The sequence below is a fragment of the Capricornis sumatraensis genome, chromosome 8 (genome assembly GCF_032405125.1).
Source record: "Capricornis sumatraensis isolate serow.1 chromosome 8, serow.2, whole genome shotgun sequence".
Taxonomy (NCBI): Eukaryota; Metazoa; Chordata; class Mammalia; order Artiodactyla; family Bovidae; genus Capricornis; species Capricornis sumatraensis.
In genome coordinates, this window is record NC_091076.1 from 31,507,827 (window position 1) to 31,529,305 (window position 21,479).

The 21,479-nt window shown below is 40.3% G+C and overlaps 1 protein-coding gene across 1 annotated transcript in view; it reads right to left on the bottom strand.

The window, feature by feature from the left end:
* LOC138083518 (glycerophosphodiester phosphodiesterase domain-containing protein 4-like) overlaps positions 1-21,479 on the bottom strand; it is a 104,939-nt gene that overhangs the window by 68,392 nt on the left and 15,068 nt on the right. Inside the window, exons 4-9 of the mRNA XM_068977378.1 lie at positions 18,680-18,739; positions 13,948-14,046; positions 13,783-13,876; positions 12,441-12,518; positions 8,622-8,767; positions 8,159-8,241 (exon numbers count right to left, since the gene is read on the bottom strand). Of these exons, the coding sequence (XP_068833479.1) occupies positions 8,159-8,241; positions 8,622-8,767; positions 12,441-12,518; positions 13,783-13,876; positions 13,948-14,046; positions 18,680-18,739 (560 nt within the window). The remainder of the gene's footprint in view (positions 1-8,158; positions 8,242-8,621; positions 8,768-12,440; positions 12,519-13,782; positions 13,877-13,947; positions 14,047-18,679; positions 18,740-21,479) is intronic.

Here is a 21,479-nt window from a genome sequence, read left to right on the forward strand (position 1 = left end):
CCGACTTTATTTTGGGGGGCTCCAAAATCACTGCAGATGGTGACTGCAGCCATGAAATTAAAAGATGCTTACTCCTTGGAAGAAAACCTAGATGACCAACCTAGATAGCATATTCAAAAGCAGAGACATTACTTTGCTGACTAAGGTCTGTCTAGTCAAGGCTATGATTTTTCCAGTGGTCATGTATGGATGTGAAAGTTGGACTGTGAAGAAGGCTAAATGCCGAAGAACTGATGCTTTTGAACTGTGATGTTGGAGAAGACTCTTGAGAGTCCCTTGGACTGCAAGGAGATCCAACCAGTGCATTCTGAAGGAGATCAACTGGGATTTCTTTGGAAGGACTGATGCTAAAGCTGAAACTCCAGTACTTTGGCCACCTCATGTGGAGAGTTGACTCACTGGAAAAGACTTTGATGCTGGGAGGGATTGGGGGCAGGAGGAGAAGGGGACGACCAAGGATGAGATGGCTGGATGGCATCACGGACTCGATGGACGCGAGTCTAAGTGAACTCTGGGAGTTGGTGATGGACAGGGAGGCCTGGCGTGCTGCGATTCATGGGGTCGCAAAGTGTTGGACACGACTGAGCGACTGAACTGGACTAAACTGAACTGACAGGTTTTGGATTATTGTGTTTTCATTTTCATTCGTTTCTGATATCTATAGGACATTTCACCCCAAAACAATGAATTTCACCTTTTTCTCAAGCACACACGGAACCTTCTCCAGGATAGATCACATCCTGGGCCATAAATCTAGCCTTGCTAAATTCAAAAAATTGAAATCATTCCAAGCATCTTTTCGGACCACAATGCAGTAATATTAGATCTAAACTACAGGAGAAAAACTATTAAAAATTCCAACATATGGAGGCTGCACAACACGCTGCTGAATAACAAACAAATCACAGAAGAAACCAAAAAAAGAAATCAAAATACAAATGTTGAGTTTAAAGCCAACATTTTCACTGTCTTCTTTCACTTTCATCAAGAGGCTCTTTAGTTCTTCTTTGCTTTCTGCCATAAGGGTGGTGTCATCTGTGTATCTGAGGTTATTGTTATCTTTCCTGGCAATCTTGATTCCAGCTTGTGCCTCATCCAGTTTGGCATTTTGCATGATGTACTCTGCATATAAGTTAAATGAGCGGGGTGACAATATACAGCCTTGATTTACTTCTTTACCTATTTGGAACCAGTCTGTTGTTCCATGTCCAGTTCTAACTGCTGCTTCTTGACTTGCATACAGATTTCTCAGGAGGCAGGTAAGGTGGTCTGGTATTCCATCTCTTTAAGTATTTTTTACAGCTTGTTATGATCCACATAGTCGAAGGATTCAGCATAGGCAATAAAGCAGAAGTAGTTTTTCTGGAACTCCCTTACTTTTTCAATGAACCAATGGATGTTGGCAATTTATCTCTGGTTCCACTGACTTTTCTAAATCCAGCTTGTTAATCTGGTAGTTCTCGGTTCAGGTACTGTTGAAGCCTTGCTTGGAGAATTTTGAGCATTACTTTGCTAGCATGTGAGATGAGTGCAACTGTGCAGTAGTTTGAACATTCTTTGTCATTGCCTTTCTTTGGGATTGTAATGAAAACTGACCCTTACCATTCCCATGGCCACTGCTGAGTTTTCCCAATTTGCCGGCATGTTGAGTGCAGCACTTCAACAGCATCATCTTTTAGGTTGAAATAGCTCAACTGGAATTCCATCACCTTCACTAGCTTTGTTCATAGTGATGTTTCCTAAGGCCCACTTGACTTCGCATGCCAGGATGTCTGGCTCTAGGCGAGTGACCATACCATCATGGTTATCCGGGTCATGAAGATGTTTTCTGTATAGTTCTTCTGTATATTCTTGCCACCGTTTCTTAATAACTTTTGCTTCTGGTAAGTCCATACCATTTCTGTCCTTTATTGTTCCCATCTTTGTATGAAATTTTCCCTTGGTATCTCTAATTTTCTTGAAGAGGTCTCTCATCTTTCCCATTCTGTTGTTTCCTCTATTTCTTTGCATCGATCACTGAGGAAGGCTTTCTTATCTTTCCTTGCCATTCTTTGGAACTCTGCATTTAAATGGGTATATCTTTCCTTTTCTTCTTTGACTTTAGCTTCTCTTCTTTTCACAGCTATTTGTAAGGCTTCCTCAGACTACCATTTTCCCTTTCTCCATTTCTTTTTCTTGGGGATGATCTTGATCAGTTCCTCCTGTGCAATGTCATGAACCTCCATCCATAGTTCTTCAGGCACTCTGTCAGATCTAGTCCCTTGAATCTATTTGTCAATTCCACTGTACAATCATGAGTGGTTTGATTCAGGTCATCCCTCAATGGTCTACTGGTTTTCCCTACTTTCTTCAATTTAAGTCTGAATTTTGCAATAAGGAAATCATGATCTGAGCTACAGTCAGCTCCAAGTCTTGCTTTTGCTGACTGTATAGAGCTTCTCCATCTTTGGCTGCAAAGAATATAATCAATCTGACTTCAATATTGACAATCTGGTTATGTCCATGTGGGGAGTCATCTCTTGTGTTGTTGGAAGAGGGTGTTTGCTATGACCAGTGCATTCTCTTGGCAAAGCTCTGTTAGCTTTTGCCCTGCTTCATTTTGTACCTGCCTGCTGAGAAATCTGTAAGCAAGTCAAGAAGCAAGTTAGAACCAGACATGGAAGAGCAAACTGGTTACAAGTTGAGGAAGGACTATGTGAAGGCTATATATTATCACTCTGATTATTTAACTTATATGCAGAGTATATCATGTGAAATGCCAAGCTGGATGAAACACAAGCTGGAATCAAGATTTCCAGGAGAAATATCAATAATCTCAGATATGCATATGACACCACCCCTATGGCAGAAAGTAAAGAACTAAAGAGCCTCTTGATGAAAGTGGAAGAGGAGAGTGAAAGAGTTGGCTTAAAACTCAACATTCAAAAAACAAAGATCTTGGCATCTGGTCCCATCACTCCATGGCAGATAGATGGGGAAACAATGGAAACAGTGAGAGACTATTTTATTGGGCTCAAAATCACTGTGGAATGTGACTGAAGCCAGGAAATTAAAAGATGCTTTCTCCTTGGAATAAAAGCTGTGACAAAACTAGACAGCATATTAAAAAGCAGAGACATCACTTTGCTGAAAAAGGTCCATCTAGTCAAAGCTATGGTTTTTCCAGTAGCCATCTATGAATGTGAGAGTTGGACCATAAAGAAAGTTGACCACCAAGGAACCTATGTGTTTGAACTGTGGTGTTGTAGAAGACTCTTGAGAGTTCCTTGGACTGCAAGGAGATCAAACCTGTCAATCCTAAAGGAACTCAGTCCTGAATATTCATTGGAAAGACTGATGCTGAAACTGAAACTCCAATACTTTGGTCACCTGATGGGAAGAACTGACTCACTGGAAAAGACCCTGATGCTGAGAAAGACTGGAGGCAGGAGGAGAAGGGGACAACAGAGGATAAAATGGATTTGATGGACATGAGTTTGAGCAAGCTCCTGGAGTTGGTAATGGACAGGGAAGCCTGGCATGCTGCAGTCCATGGGTTCCAAAGAGTTGGACATGACTGAGTGAATGAAATGAACTGAAGGGCACTTCAATCTCCTGTTGTTCAAGGGTCAACTGTGTATCTCTGTATAATTTTGTGGTTACCCCAAAGATTCCAAATACGTCCCATAGATCACATTCTACTAGTGTCAACCATCTACCACTTCAAGTATTGTGTAGAAAACTGAATACTTTTTAGGTCCCTTTACCCAACCTCCTTCCATTATGATATACATGTCTTAAATATCTAAAAATAGATTGAGACCCATATATCAAACAATATTATCACTTTTGTCTTTAACCACTGAACACAATTTTTAAACTCTGGAATAGAAGAATCACCTATTAATATTTATCTTTTTAAAATCCATTTATTATTTCTGGCTGGGCTGGGCCTCAGTTGCTGCACATGGGCTTTCTCTAGTTTCAGGAGTGGGCTTACTTTTCTTTGTGGTGGGCATTCTTCTCATTGTGGTGGATTCTGTTGTTCCAGAGCACAAGCTCTGGGCATGTACAATTCATTAGTTGTAGCGTGCAGGCTCAACAGTTGTGATGCACAGACTTAGTTATCCACAGTTTCTGTGATCTTCCCAGACCAGGGATCGAACTGTGTCCCCTGCAGTGGCAAGTGTCTCCTTAACCACTGGACCACCAGAGCATGTATTTTTTACCCTTTCCTTTGCTTTTTCTTATTCCTCATGTTCCAAGTTGTTTTCCTTACCCTTGTTTTATTGAGCTATAAGTGACATATAGCATTGTATTATTTTTAGGTGTACAGCATGATTTGATATATGCTGCTAAGTTGCTTCAGTCATGTCTGACTCTGTGCAACCCCATAGATGGCAGCCCACCAGGCTCCCCCGTCCCTGGGATTCTCCAGCCATGAACACTGGAGTGGGTTGTCATTGCAACATCAGTATCTTTTGTCTAAAGAATTTTTCATTTCCACTTGATTCTTCTTTACTTCTCTTTCTCTGCCAACACCTTCTACCTTTTCAATTAACAAGTGTTCATAATTGTTTGTTGGAGACAATTTATGATAGCTGCTTTAACATTCTTAGAAATAATTCTAACATCTGTTTCTCCTGCTGTTCACATATATTTATTACCTTTTCTCACTGAAGCTGAGTTTTTTCTAGATCTTGGTATGGAAAACTCTGGGTTGTATCCTGAGCATTTTGAGTATTCGGAGATTAGAAATCTCATTAAAATCCATTTTAACAGAGATTCAATATGTCTAGGTTTGGAAAACATGTCCTGGACCACATTTGTAAGATACGGTTTTAATGCCAACTTAGTTTTCAAAGGCTCTGCAGAAATCAGTCTACAACACAGATAGTGTTCCAATCGATTCTCAAACCTTCTGCTGTGTTGTGCCTGTGTGGTTTCATGCATAGGTTATACAAAGGTCTGCCCAGGATTTTATTAACAGGTTTTTAAATTCCCTTTCTCTAGCATGGCAATTCCTCAGAAAACTAAACATAGATTTACCACGTGATACAGTAATTCCATTTTGGGCTACACACTTAAAAGCACTGAAAACAAGTTCTTGAAAATATACTTGTACTCTTAATGTTCATAGCAGCATTTTTCAAAACAGCCAAGAGACAGAAGCAAGCCAAATGTCTATCAGAGGATAAATGAAGAAGCAAAATGTGATATCTATACATAGTAGAATATCATTCAATCTAAAAAGGGAAGGAAATCCTGTCACATGCCACAACATAGATGAAATCTGAGGACATTATGCTAAATCAAACAAGATAGTCACGAAAAGACAAATACTGTATGATTCCACTTATGGATGTTATTTACGTAGTCAGATTCATAGGAGCAAAAAGTAGAATTGTGTTAAGCAGGGGCTGAGGGCAGAAGGAAAGGTGGAATTGTTATTTAACAGGTATGAAGTTTCAGATTTGCAAGATGAACAAGTTCTATAGATTTGTTTCCAAACAATGTGAATATATTTGATACTACTAAATTGTACACTTAAAAGAGTTATGATGGCAAATTGTGTTATGTGCTTTTTAAGAGAACTTTTAAAACGAAGGAAATTCTGACAGATGCTACAATATAGATGAGTCTTGACATGCTAAAGTGAAATGAGCTATACTGACATCATGCTGATGTGAAATAAGCTAACACAAAATAACAAATACTGCATGATTTCACAGAACAATCAAATACATAGACAGAGAAAAAAGAATGATGGTTGCAAAGGCTTGGGTGGAGTTAGTATTAACATCTAACAAATAGTTTTAGTCTGAGAAGATGAAAAGTGCTAGAGATCTATGTGGTGATGCTTAAAAGAAGGTGGAGGTACTTAATGCCATTAAACTGTACCCTAAAAATGGTTTAAATGGTAAATTTTATGTTAAGACTATTTTACAATAAAAAAAATAATTTTTTCTGGAAAACTTTTCTCAATAATTCTCTGCTCACTCTCTAGCTGAAGAAGAAAGGAAATGGGCACCACCACTTACATCAGTACAGAAATAGTTACAGGGATCTGCTCACTGAGTCTCCAGAGCCTCAGTCGCAAGCTGTGACAGGGTGGGGAGTGGTTTCTGTGTGGTGTTCCCCTGAGTAGGACTGGTATGATCAAAACATTTATATCATATTGGATTACCCTTCTACCAGTTATTGGGCTAGATATAACAGATTTCTGTGGATCTTTTTCTGTCTGCAGCTATAGGTGTTTCCAGGTCAGCTCTCTTCAGAGCTTATGTCAGGATACATGAGGAGAAACAGAAATTAGCATGTGGAAACTCGCTCCCTATTATGAAGCTGCTTTGGTCTTAGGAACCAAGCCAGTCCACATTCTATTCTTCACCATTCAGAGTCTTCTGTTAGTTGCTTTGTGAATTTTGTCCAGTGTCTTATATTTTTAATGTTTTTTGGTAATTAATGGAGAGAATATGGTGGAATACACAGTAGTAGTTGTAATTTGCGCACTCTCCAGAGTCCTATGTCCCACTTTCAGTACTTTGCCATTTTTACTATTTAGTAAATATAATATGATTTTACCTGTTCTAGATACTTTTGTGGTATTCATGTCCTGACTAGACTATGACTGGTAGGCAATATTTATTAATGATGAGTATAGACTGTAGCCATCAATGTGAGTGGTGGAGATATGTGGATGGTGGTCATGGGAAATGAAGATGTCAACAGAGAAACAGAGCAGTTGGGAAGATCATCTACAATGAAGTTAAAGTCACAGAAGAGAAAAGGACAATGTGCCAGGAGCTCACTTGTCTCAGCACCATTACCACATTAGGCCATGACCATGAGGAACTTGCACAATGAAATGGAAGCTCTGAAAGAGCATTCAGTTTCAATCCTGATTCAAATATTCTGCATGGAATAGTTGTCACCATTGATACGAACCCTAGTCTGGGGTCAGGAAATCCAGTTCGAATTCTGGCTTTATCATGTACATTCTAGCCTTATGTCCTCAGCAATACATTTCTCTTCTTTGAATTCAGGCTCAAACCACAGTTCTTCACTGTGAAATAAGATGTTCATTTCTTTCCTGTTTGCCTCACAGAAGGCTGGGAAGGGAGTAGTACATGCCACATTCTCTAATATAACCATCCGATGGTTCGTCTCTACTTTCGGCTGCCCAAGGACATACATTCTACAGAAAAGCATGTGTTTTTTGTCCTCATTCCTGCTATGATCCAACTCTTCCTTTGTTGTCCCTTGGACATTGCTAGAACCTACTGCCCAAATCCAGAATGATTCTCCCTCACAAATTCTCAGACAAGTCCTTCTAAAACAATAAGCTAATCCATTCTCTAAAACCTACCATGGCTGCCCAGTACACATTTAGGGATCTCTGTGATCCAGTCTCAGTAAGCCTTGCAGCCATACCTTCCCCCTCACATAGGCCCCTCACGTCCCCAAAGTGGACTACTCTTGGCATCCATACAGACCAGCTCACCAATCTACAAACTTGCTATTCCTCCTTTGGATGCCTTTAACCAAGCTGCTACCTCTGCCTAGAATATTCTCGCTCTCCATATCTGCTTGGAAAAATACTATTTTTCCTTCAAGGCTCAACCCAAACACTGTTCTGAGCACATAGATCATTTTTCACAAAAGAGGTGGCCTCTTCCTCCTCCACTGAGGTTCCATTGCATTTGCCTTAGTCTTCTCTGCAAGGCACTCACTCACCACAAATGGTCCTATACTGTGTAAACATGCCATGTCTCCTTCACTGGCTGCAAACAGCTCTTAGGCACGACTCTGTCTCACTCATCTGCCTCTCACTCAGAGGAAGGATATAGTAGGAATATAGATGATGCCTAGGAAATGTTAGTTAAATAGATTGCTAAGGTAGGGCATAGAGGTAAGCTCCAAGCATGTTTGCAGGGAGGACAAATTTGAGCTATGTGTGGAGACTATATAGAGTGTGTGATTTATAAGCCTGTGATTGACAATGTAGAGATGCAGACATGTGGTTTGTAAAGGAGAAGTGATCCATGTATTGTGTTATGTGCAGATGTGCCAGGTGAATAAGGGAGAAACTCCCAGGGCTTGCCCTCTCTACAGCTTGGGCCAGGCTGGAGTCATCCACTGGTCTTTTCTCCTCCCACCCTGGTCCCTTTTTTCCTACCTTATTCGTACATCACTCTCCAGTCCATGGGCCCCATATTCAACAGCCTTCTCAAAGGACATTATGGTATTCTCAGGCCCCAGCTATGGAAGAAAAGGACATCAGGCCTTTAATCTCATAGTCTTTTCTGCCAATATCCATTTTATCATAGGAAAGGGGAACAGTAATGAAAGGACTTTAGGAAGCAGAGTTTGGTTCTCTTGGCTGTTTGTTCTAAGAACCTGCCTACATTCTCCTCTCACAAATCTGGTTTGGGAATTCTGCTCATCTGAGACAATGCCACTGGACATAATAAAGAGAAATGGACTGAGAATTAGAAGAATTAAGTCCAACCTCTATAATTAATTACTCATCTTGTCATCTCAAGCCAACTTCTTTATTTCTCCAGGGGTTTCTGAGAATCTGATGTGCCCTTGTCTCATCCACACCCATGCACACCCACATCCATCAAGCTCAGACTTACCATGGGTGCACCTCTATGTCCAAAGAAGGTTGGCTTGGGTGCCAATTTCTCCTTCTCCTGAAGGCAGGGAGAATAAGTCCCAAATGGCACCACATAGAGACATAAAAGGATAAGAAAAAAGGGCACTCCAATGGCCACTTGTAGAGCTGAAAAAGTGATGAAAAATAAAAAAGGAATGGAGAACCATCCCAAGCAAATAAGTATCCCCCCAAAATAGTTATAGTAAATATCTAATCCATGGGTTCACTGACTCTGTGAACTCACAGATTTACTATTTTTCTCAGGTCCCGCACATTTCAATTATTTGAAAGCAAAAGGCTACCCAAATACAAGCATGATTATTAAGTTAAAATTATTGCAAATGCATCTTGGAGTGTGAAGTCAAGTGGGCCTCAGGAACCATTACTACCAATAAAGCTAGTGGAAGTGATGGAATTCCATCTGTGCTAATTAAAATACTAAAAGATAGATGGTGTTTAAGTGTTGCACTCAATATGCCAGCAAATTTAGAAAATCCAGCAGTGGCCACAGGACTAGAAAATGTAAGTTTTCATCCAAATTCCAAAGAAGGATCGTGCTAAAGGATATTCAAACTACTGGACAATTATGCTCACTTTCCATGCTAGTAAGGTTATGCTCAAAATCCTTCAAGCTAGGTTTCAGTAGTACTTGAATCAAGAACTTCCAGATGAACAAGCAGAGTTTTGAAAAAGCAGTGGAACCAGAGATTAAATTGCCAACATCCGTTGGATCATAGAGAAACCAAGGGAATTCCAGAAAAACATCCACTGCTGCCTCATTGACTACAAGAAAGCCTTTGACTGTGTGGATCAGAACAAACTCTTGAAAATTCTTAAGGAGATGGGAATACCAGACTATCTTACCTATCTCCTAAGAAACCTGTATGCGAGCCAAGAAGTAACAGTTAGAACCCTACATTGAACAATGGACTGGTTCCAAATTGGGAAAGGAGTACAACAAAGCTATATACTGTCACCTTGTTTATTTAACTTATATGCAGAGTATATCATGCAAAATGCCAGGCTGGATGAGTTACAAACTGGAATCAAGACTGTTGGGAATAATATTAACAATCTCAAATATTTAGATGATACCACTCTAATAGGAAAAAGTGAAGATAAACTAAACAGTTTCTTGATGAGGGTGAAAGAGAAGAGTGAAAAAGCTAGCTTAAAACTCAACATTAAAAAAAATAAGATCATGGCATCCAGTCACATCACTTCACGGGAAAAAGTGAAACTTGTGACAGATTTTCTCTTCTTGGGCTCCAAAATCACTGGGCATGCTGACTGCAGCCATGAAATTAGAAGACACTTGCTTCTTGGAAGGAAGGCTATAACAAACCTAGACAGCATATTAAAAAGCAAAGACATCACTTTGCTGACAAAAGTCTGTATAGTCAAAAATATGGTCTTTCCAGTAGTCAAGTAAAGATGTGAGACTTGGACAATAAAGAAGGCTGAACACTGAAAAATTTGTTTTCAAATTGTGGTGCTCAAGAAGACTCCTGAGAGTCCCTTGGACAGTAAGGAGATCAAAACAATCAATCCTAAAGGAAATCAACCCTGAATATTGATTGGAAGGACTTATGCTGAAGCGCCAATATTTGGCCACCTGATGCAAAGAGCCGACTCACTGGAAAAGATCTTATTACTGGGAAAGAATGAGAACAGGAGGAGATGGGGGTGACCAAGGATGAGACGGTTGGATGGCATTACCAATTCAATGGACATGAACTTGGGTGAACTCCAGGAGATGGTGACGGACAGTGAGGCCTGGCGTGCTACAGTCCATGAGGTCACAAAAAGTCGGACGTGACTTAGCAACTGAACAACTACAAAAAATTACAAATACAAATTAACAATGGAATAAATTGTACAGGAGGCAGGAAGGAGAGGGAATGTTAAGGAGTAGCTTCTCAGAAGGAGGAGGAGTTTGATTGGTTCTGAAAAAGCTCTCAAGCCCTTAAAGATCAGCCTTAAATGCCCAGGTATTGATGGCAGACAGAAATAGTGGAAGGAATATTAGTTGAAAGAAATTCAAATACAAAGCAGACTTTACTACTTTCTAATTGTGTGACTCAGACTTATTGTTTAACCTCTCTGGGTATTCATTTTCTTCATTTCAAACAATGGAGCTATTCTGCTACTAATATTACCTCATGCAAATGATATGACACTATTGACTCATCATAGACCAAAGATGATGCTGTGAAAGTGCTGCACTCAATATGCCAGCAAATTTGGAAAACTCAGCAGTGGCCACAGGACTGGAAAAGGTCAGTTTTCATTCCAATCCCAAAGAAAGGCAATGCCAAAGAGTGCTCAAACTACCTCACAATTGCACTCATCTCACATGCTAGTAAAATAATGCTCAAAATTCTCCAAGCCAGGCTTCAGCAATACGTGAACTGTGAACTTCCAGATGTTCAAGCTGGTTTTAGAAAAGGCAGAGGAACCAAAGATCAAACTGCCAACATCCCTAGATCATGGGAAAAGCAAGAGAGTTCCAGAAAAACATCTATTTCTTCTTTACTGACTATGCCAAAGCCTTTGACTGTGTGGATCACAGTAAACTGTGGAAAATTCTCCAAGAGATGGGAATACCAGACCACCTGAACTGCCTCTTGAGAAACTTGTATGCAGGCCAGGAAGCAACAGTTAGAACTGGACATGGAACAACAGACTGGTTCCAAATAAGATAAGGAGTATATCAAGGCTGTATATTGTCACCCTGCTTATTTAACTTCTATGCAGAGTACATCATGAGAAATGCTGGGCTGGAAGAAGCACAAGCTGGAATCAAGATTGCCGGGAGAAATATCAATAAACTCAGATATGCAGATGACACCACCCTTATGGCAGAACATGATGAAAGTGAAAGAGGAGAGTGAAAAAGTTGGCTTAAAACTCAACATTCAGAAAACAAAGATCATGGTATCTGGTCCCATCACTTCATGGGAAATAGATGGGGAAACAGTGGAAACAGTGTCAGACTTTATTTTGGGGGGATCCAAAATCACTGCAGACGGTGACTGCAGCCATGAAATTAAAAGACACTTATTCCTTGGAAGAAAAGTTATGACCAACCTGGATAGCATATTCAAAAGCAGAGACATTACTTTGCCAACAAAGGTCTGTCTAGTCAAGGCTATGGTTTTTCCAGTGGTCATGTGTGGATATAAGAGTTGGACTGTGAAGAAAGCTGAGTGCCAAAAAACTGATGCTTTTGGACTGTGGTGTTGGAGAAGACTCTTGAGAATCCCTTGGACTGCAAGGAGATCCAACCAGTCCATTCTGAAGGGGATCAGCCCTGGATGTTCTTAGGAAGAAATGAAGCTAAAGCTGAAACTCCAATACTTTGGCCACCTCATGTGAAGATTTGACTCACTGGAAAAGACTGTGATGCTGGGAGGGATTAGGGGCAGGAGGAAAAGGGAATGACAGAGGATGAGATGGCTGGATGGCATCACCAACTCTATGGACGTGAGTTTGAGTGAACTCCAGGAGTTAGTGATGGACAGGGAGGCCTGGTATGCTGTGATTCTTGGGGTCGCAAAGAGTCGGACACAACTAAGCGACGGAACTGAACTGACCTGAAATCGCTGTATTTCTCTCTCTCCCCGACTCCTCTCTTAAACGCACACACACATACACAAACACACAGACTAATCACAATACCTGTTATCACTGGCAATACCTCAACATTTACTATTTTATACGTTTGAGGATTTAACCTATTTGTACATTTTAAAATTACCATCCATGTCACTTTCAAATCTAGCTCTCCAGCTCTAACCTCTCAATTTCGTGAGCATACTACAGCATGTATTTCTTCTTCTTTCATTACTTGTAATCTGGTAACGTCTCATTCTAGCTAAAATTCAGGAAATAAAAAAGAAAAGAGTTCATTATTGTCCCCTTTAAGTTCCTGCCCCCAGAAACATTTCCTAAAATTCACCAGCTTACATACACATACACACATAATGGCAATCCTGTTTTTCTCTTTCTGAGTCCTTGGACACCTCAGGAAGCAAGCACTCCTTGTTTAACCAGTAATAATAAAAAGAGACATAGACAGAAGCAGGTTCTCCTGGTTTCTCAGTAAGGATGCTGAGAGTTAACTCCATTCTCAAAACAGCTTCACATACAGCTCTGATTCTTATTTGCTTCCATGATATTAGGACAAAGAATGAAGAGGAAAGTAGTAGCAGAGGCAGATTTCTGCTTCTGTGGAAGTCCTCAGACGTGACAGACTCACCATGGACTGCTTTGAAGGATTAAGATGTATCCAGGGAATATCTGCACCTGTTTCTTGAGTTGAAAATAGTAAATCTGGAGACTAATTACTTTACAATATTGTATTGGTTTTGCCATACATCAACATGAATCCGCCACAGGTATACACGTGTTCCCAATCCTGAACCCGCCTCCCACCTCCCTCCCCATACCATCCCTCTGGGTCATCCCAGTGCACCAGCCCCAAGCATCCTGTATCCTGCATTGAACCTAGACTGGTGTTTCATTTCTTATATGATATTATACATGTTTCAATGCCATTCTCCCAAATCATCCACCCTCTTCATCTCCCACAGAGTCCAAAAGACTGTTCTATACATCTGTGTCTCTTTTGCTGTCTTGCACAATTAGCCTCCAATTAAAAATAAATAAAATTAAATTTTTTTTAAAAGTCTCAGTGCTGATACCATCAATAGAATGTTATACAGAAGAGAAAAAATAAACAAAATATAGCAACACACACACAAAGAAAATAGTAATATCTGAATACAAACTTAAAGAACTATGACGTGTAACATCACTGGCCAAATAAAAATAAAATGCCCTCTACCCTCCCTAAAACTACTCCAATCTATTCCCTGAAAGTTAATGAGAGAAAATACTTATTTTTCTAAAAGGAGAATGTCCCTTTAGAAGATGGACTGCTTAGCCTGGGAAATGCTATGACAGGATGTTATGACAGACCATGTACGGTTGTGAGTTTGATCACAAGGAGCATGCTTGAGTAACAAGATAAATGAGTTTCAAAAAGATACAGTGGTGCTTTGCTTGTTCTGCTGAGTAAAGTACAGAAGTTAAAGCCAGAGCTGAGAATCAGGGAAGGCTCCACCCACAGGACATACCTTCTCCTTCCAAATGGATCAAGTAGAAGGCCACAGGCCATGAAAGCAAAACCATCACAGATATGCTGCTCAGGTGTATGTAGGGAGAAAAGACCTGTGAGGAAATTGAAAAGTCAGCCTGAACACATCTGGACAGACAGGGCTACAACTAAGTATGGTGCTTACCTGAAGTGACAGCCCGATGGTGAGCCACCTGTCTTTCCAGTAAGTTAACAAAATCCATAACAAAAATAAGAAAAATGGAATCATTATCAGAACCAGGATCTGGGGAAACAAAAAGAGTGTTCTGACTTCCATGCAGTAGGCTTTGATCATAACTGTGCTTGAGAAATGTGTATTTGTTCTCACAATTTCAGTGACCTTATTCCTCATCTCCTAATCTAACCACCCCTCAGACCCCCAGTACTACTTGGATTTAATCTTATTGCTGCCAAGTCTAAGTTATGTAGCATGGCTGGAAAAAAATTATACAGCTATATGGTCTGATGTTTTTACTAATTAATTATTTCCACCTCAGCTGGGTCTTCAATACTGTTTGGCATATCTCACCAAGTTTCAACAATGGCCATTTTAAATATTCAATATCACTTTAAGTGACTCAGTATAATCACAAGTCAACAGTATTTGTAATTGCCTTTTCAACATATGTTTTTTCCCAAATAGACTATAAGCTTATGAGGTCAAGGACAATATTTGGGTAAGATCATATTCTCACTGCCTTTAAGAGGCAGTGTCTCACTGCCTGACACACAGTAATCATTCAGCAAATATCTGTTGGACAGATTTTAAAAATCTACTATTACACTGAAACCAAGAAGACACAATTTTAACTTGTTCCCCTTCAAATGTAGTTTTCCTACATCTGTGGTGCCCTCTAGAGACTTCTGTACCTATGAAAGCAATTGAATCCATGATCAAACCTCACAAAATAATTTCAGGCCTTGCTGCCTTAAATGGTTAATTTTCAAAATTCCAGCTGAGTTATTTCCAGTCCTGAAAGATGATGCTGTTAAAGTGCTACACTTAACATGCCAGCAAATTTGGAAAACACAGCAGTGGCACAGGACTGGAAAAAGTCAGTTTTCATTCCAATCTCAAAAAAGGGCAATGCAAACGAATATTCAAACTACCGCTCAACTGCACTCATTTCACATGCTAGCAAGGTAAAGCTCAAAATCCTTTTAGCTAGGCTTCAACAATATGTGACCCAAGAACTTCCAGATGTACAAGCTGGATTTAGAAAAGGCAGAGGAAACAGAGATCAAATTGCCAACATCTCTTGGATCATAGAAAAAGCAAGGGAATTCCAGAAAAACATCTGCTTCATTGACTATGCTAAAGCTTTTGACTGTGTGGATCACAGCAAACTGTGGGAAATTTTTAAAGAGATGGGAATACCAGACCACCTTACCTGTGTCCTGAGAAACCTGTATGCAGGTCAAGAAGCTGCAGTTAGAACTGGACATGGAACAGACTGGTTCCAAACTGGGAAAGGAGTACGTCAACACTGTATATTGTCACCCTGTTTATTTAACTTATATGCAGAGTACATCATGCAAAATGCCAGGCTTGATGAAGCTCAAGCTGGAGTCAAGGTTGCAGGGAGAAATATCAACCTCAGATACGCAGATGACACAACTCTAATAGAAAAAAAATAAAACAAGACAAATTATAGAGCCTCTTGACAAGAGTGAAAGAGAAGATTGAAAAAGTAGGCTTAAAACTCAGCATTCAAAAAACTAACCTCTTGGCATCTGGTCCCATCACTTCATGTCAAATAGATGGGGTTGGGGGTGGGGGGAGGAAATAGTGACAGACTTTATTTTCTTGGGCTCCAAAATTACTGCAGATGGAGACTGCAGCTGCGAAATTAAAAGACACTTGCTCCTTGTAAGGAAAGCTATGACAAACCTATAAAAAGCAGAGGCATCACTTTGTTGACAAAGGTCCGTCTAGCTAAAGCTATGGTTTTTCCAGTAGTCATATATGGATATGAGAGTTGGACCATAAAGAAGGCTGAGCACCAAGTACTGATGCCTTTCAACTGTAGTGCTGGAAAGAACTCCTGGGAGTCCCTTGAACAGCAAGACAATCCTCAAGGAAATCAACCCTGAATATTCTTTGGAAGGACTGATGCTGAAGCTGAAGCTCCGATACTTTGGTCACCTGATGCAAAGAGTCAACTCATTGGAAAATACTCTGATACTGGGAAAGACTGAAGACAGAAGGAGAATTTGGCCACAGAGGATGAGACTGTCGGATGGCATAATAGACTCAATCAAAATGAGTTTGAGCAAACTCTGGGAGATAGTAAAAGACAGGGAAGCCTGGTGTGTGGCAGTCCATGGGGTTGCAACTGAACAACAACAAAGGAAGAAATATTTCAATTTTAACCAACTCTTAAAAGAGGGAATTCTAACTTGTTTTTTGAAGCTAACAAAAACACTGATACTCAAACTGAACAAGACAATTACAGGAAACAAAACCTATAGTCCAATCTCTTCTATACAAAGACACAAATAGATGTGAAAATCTGAAAAAAAAAAAAAAACTGTTAGCAGACCAAATGCCTCATAACACAAATATTTAAATCAGGGTTGATTTCTTGGGATTGACTGGTTTGATCTCCGTGCTATCCAAGAGACTCCCAAGAGTCTTCTCCAACACCACAATTCAAAGGCATCAATTCTTCAGAGATCAGCCTTGTTTATGGTCCAACTCTCACATCCATATATGACTACTGGAAAAACCATAGCTTTGACTATATGGACCTTAGTCGGCAAAGTGATGCCTCTGCTTTTTAACATGCTGTCTAGGTTTGTCACAGCTTTCCTTCCAAGGAGCCAGCTTTTTTTTTAATATAAATTTATTTATTTTAATTGGAGGTTAATTACTTTATAATATTGTATTGGTTTTGCCATACTTCAATTTGTGGCTGCAGTTACCATCTACAGTGATTTTGGAGCCCAGGAAAATAAAATCTGCCTGTTTCCACTGTTTCCCTATCTATTTGCCATGAAGTGATGGGACCAGAAGCCATGTTCTTCATTTTTTGAATGTTGAGTTTTAAGCCAAGTTTTTCACTCTCCTCTTTCGCCTTCATCAAGAAGCTCTTTAGTTCTTCACTTTTTATCATTGAAGTGGTATCATCTGCATATCTGAGGTTGTTGATATTTCTCCCAGCAATCTTGATTTCAGCTTGATTCATCCAGCCCAGCATTTTGCATGATATACTCTGCATATAAGTTAAATAAGCAAGGTGACAATATACAGTCTTGATGTACTCCTTTCCCAATTTTGAACCAGTCTGTTGTTTCACTTCCAGTTATAACTGTTGCTTCTTGATCTGCATTCAGGTTTCTCAGGGGGCAGATAAGGTGATCTAGTATTCCCATCTCTTCCACTTCACTGACTATGCCACAGCCTTTGACTGTGTGGATTAAAACAAACTGAGAATGATTTTAAAGAGAAAATGTTGTTGGAATGCTATCACCTATGGTCAGCTAACCCACTCCATATTGTGCCCTACAGGCAGTCTCAGAGGACACTGAGAAACACATTGGTGAGGAGAGTGTCAGCATCCTTGAAATGCACCATAGTGGCCATGCTTTATGCCTGGATAAAGGTGAGAGATGCTGACACAGAAACTGGCTTCCTGAGATCAAAGGCAATGATGAGATTCTGCTGTGGCAGAGGCCAAGTAGCAGCGCTCACTGCCAGAGGCAAGGTAAGCATGGTTTCTGGAATAGTAATCAGAATGGTTTAACCCGCAGGGACCCTTTGTAGTGACAAATTGCTCATGGTATCCAAACTCCAAAACCTATGGGAATCTCAGTAACACCTATATGTTCATGCTTCAATTTCCTCTTTCCCTGTATGATCTTATTACTTCAATTTCCATTCTTTTAACTCTTAAATGTATACTTTCAATTCATACTTCCCTTTTGAGGGAAATTTTCCTCTTAAGGAAATTTAAGGGGACCACTCAAGGAGTTTGACATGTTTCTGGATTTGAGGAAATACAAGGAAAACCATGCCTGAAAAAGTATAAATACCAAGAGTCTATGCTGGAGATGTTCAAGCCCATAGCAAAACAAGACAAGGGAGGCAATGATGGAAAAGAGTTGCATGTCTTCAGATGCTGGGTCAGTAATGTCTGTCTCCTCAGAACAAAAACAGATCCATTGTACTTTCTTGTGTATTTTTAAAGGGCTCCAAACTCAGGGAGAATAAAAAGGACATCAGCAGAGAAATTTTAGAGGGTACAGGAAGACAGGCATTGAATCCACCAAGAGTTGCAGTCAAGATCTCAACAGAAGGGTCTCTGAAAACACATATGGAAAAATCCATGCAGTAAAGAGCCAAAAATTGCAATTTATTGGTCCTAATGGAACCAAACCCTCCCTGTAGGACTGTGTTCTTTACCCTATCTCTCCTTCCCCTGACCCTTACTCTGCAAGAAAGGTAAAAGGTCATGTTCTCTTCACCACTGTTGGTTTCCAGGCCTGGGTCATGTGAAATAGGGTAAAGGAAATGTCTCATAAAGTTGGAATTCATTAAACTGAAATATTTAGTAATTGAAATGGAATGCCCTTGTAACTATGAAGGACTGGGAAATTAATGGAGCTTGCTCAAGATTTTATGGGGATGGGAATAACAAACACACATAGTAAGTTTAACACAGAGTAGTGAGAAAAAATAAAGTTTGGGTTCATCATGGTCAGTAAGCCAGTTCCACCTGTTAGGAACTGAATCATTTCAGTTGAAATAGTATAAGCAGATTTCTTTTTTGCTAAGGGAGACAAAGAAAGGGAAGCTCTGTATTAAATACTTAGTGCCAAAGAGGCACATTCAGTCCTGGTCTCGGGTCTCCTATTTGAAGTTTCGGATGTCCTACCTTATGGTACCAGTGCAGGTACAGTCGCTGTTTTTCCCAACACAACAAAAATCCAAGTACCTGAAACCAAAAAAAAAAAAAGGAGGAGAATAATTTGAAATGAAATCACCACGATGCTACCCAAAACACTGTTGTCAACTCAACATTCCTTTCAGCCTTTCAGTCCAGCATTACATTCACTTCTCGCTACACCTGCCCTTTTCAGCATCAAGGGTTTGTCACACTATTCCTCTGCCTAAAAAGCTCTCCCTTTCCATGCCACCAACCCTTCAAACAGTGCTCCATGTGACCTCCTACTTGTAACTTTCACCAGCAACCCAGAGAGAGTTTATTATCTTCTCTGCAAATTTGCAACAATCACCACACTGATATTCTTCCAGAGTTCCTACCAACTTCTTTTCCAAGTGATGGAGCTTATTCCTAGTATTATGCAGAACTAGTAATAAGAGTGAGGGGCCAGCTCTTTGATAGTCTCATTGAATTTCCTTAAATTTTGCTTCCTCTTCTCATCTAATCAAGTTTCTCCTATAAATGTGCCAACAATAAAATAATAATACTGAAATGTTAAAAAAAAAAGTGCTCTTCTTTGAGGAACCAGTACCATTGTTACAATTGTTAACACTATTGTTAACATTGGTATTAGTCAATAAATCTTAATTAGATTTGAATCCAAGTCTACGCAATCATGAAGTCAGTGTGCAGATGGAGACTGAAAACTGGAGTCTTTAGATGCTAAGGATATTAAAGAGAGTTTGAGTGCATAAGGCACTCACCTTTTTATCAAAACAATTTTATGGATATTATTTTATTTGTACTTTACCAATGTACAATACAGGCGAGCTGGTTGGTCTATCGAATATGGTTCTTGCCTCCAGCATGAGAGGTCCTGAGTTCAGGTCCCAGACAAGACCTTGGGCTTCCCTAGTGGCTCAGACAGTAAAGAACCTGCCTGCAATGTGGGAGACCTGGGTTCAATCCCTAGATTGGGAAGAGGCCCTGGAGGAGGGCAAGGCAATACACTCCAGTATTCTTGCCTGGAGAATCCCAATGGACAGAGGTGCCTGGAAGGCTATAATCCATGGGGTTGCAAAGAGTTGGACATGACTAAACAACTAACACTTTCACTTTTAGGCCCTATAAAATACCACTTTATTAAATATCATTATCACTCTCAGTTGAAAGAAAAGAAACTGAGAATTAGAAGAGTTATGAGACTTGGTTAAGGTTACAAATAACTGAAAGATAAAGAAATAGAAACCTGGTCTCCTCTGTTGCTGCCACTATATCCAAAAAGAGGTAGGACAGAGTAGAAGCTTGTTAAAATACATAGCTTACTAGACACTGCAAGTCCATTTTAGAATATACCATATACTAAGATATCCATGCTGTGAAAGTGCTGCACTCAATATGCGGGCAAATTTGGAAAACTCAGCAGTGGCCACAGGACTGGAAAAGGTCTGTTTTCGTTCCAATTCCAAAGAAAGGCAATGCCAAAGAATGCGCAAACTACCGCACAATTGCACTCATCTCACATGCTAGTACGGAGAAGGCAATGGCAACCCACTCCAGTACTCTAGCCTGGAAAATCCCATGGGCAGAGGAGCCTGGTGGGCTGCAGTCCATGGGGTCGCTAGGAGTTGGACACAACATAGCGACTTCATTTTCACTTTTCACTTTCATGCGTTGGAGAAGGAAATGGCAACCCACTCCAGTGTTCTTGCCTGGAGAATCCCAGGGACGGGGGAGCCTGATGAGCTGCCATCTATGGGGTCGCACAGAGTCGGACATGACTGAAATGACAGCAGCAGCAGCAGCACATGCTAGTAAAGTAATGCTCAAAATTCTCCAAGCCGGGCTTCAGCAATATGTGAACTGTGAAATTCCTGATGTGCAAGCTGGTTTTAGAAAAGGCAGAGGAACCAGAGATCAAATTGCCAACATCTGCTGGATCATGGAAAAAGCAAGAGAGTTCCAGAAAAACATCTATTTCTGCTTTTTTGACTATGCCAAAGCCTTTGACTGTGTGGATCACAATAAACTGTGGAAAATTCTGAAAGAGATGGGAATACCAGACCACCTGACCTGACCTGCCTCTTGAGAAATCTGTATGCAGGCCAGGAAGCAACAGTTAGAACTGGACATGGAACAACAGACTGGTTCCAAATAGGAAAAGGAGTACATCAAGGCTGTATATTGTCACCCTGCTTATTTAACTTATATGCAGAGTACACCATGAGAAATGCTGGACTGGAAGAAACACAAGCTGGAATCAAGATTGCTGGGAGAAATATCAATAACCTCAGATATGCAGATGACACCACCCTCATGGCAGAAAGTGAAGAAGAACTAAAAAGCCTCTTGATGAAAGTGAAAGAGGAGAGTGAAAAAGTTGGCTTAAAGCTCAACATCCAGAAAACGAAGATTATGGCATCCGGTCCCATCACTCCATGGGAAATAGATGGGGAAACAGTGGAAACAGTGTCAGACTTTATTTTGGGGGGCTCCAAAATCGCTGCAGATGGTGACTGCAGAAATGAAATTAAAAGACGCTTACTCCTTGGAAGGAAAGTTATGACCAACCTAGATAGCATATGGAAAGCAGAGACATTACTTTGCCGACGAAGGTCCGTCTAGTCAAGGCTATGGTTTTTCCAGTAGTCATGTATGGATGTGAAAGTTGGACTGTGAAGAAGGCTGAAAGCTGAAGAATTGATGCTTTTGAACTGTGGTGTTGGAGAAGACTCCTGCGAGTCCCTTGGACTGCAAGGAGATCCAACCAGTCCATTCTGAAAATCAGCCC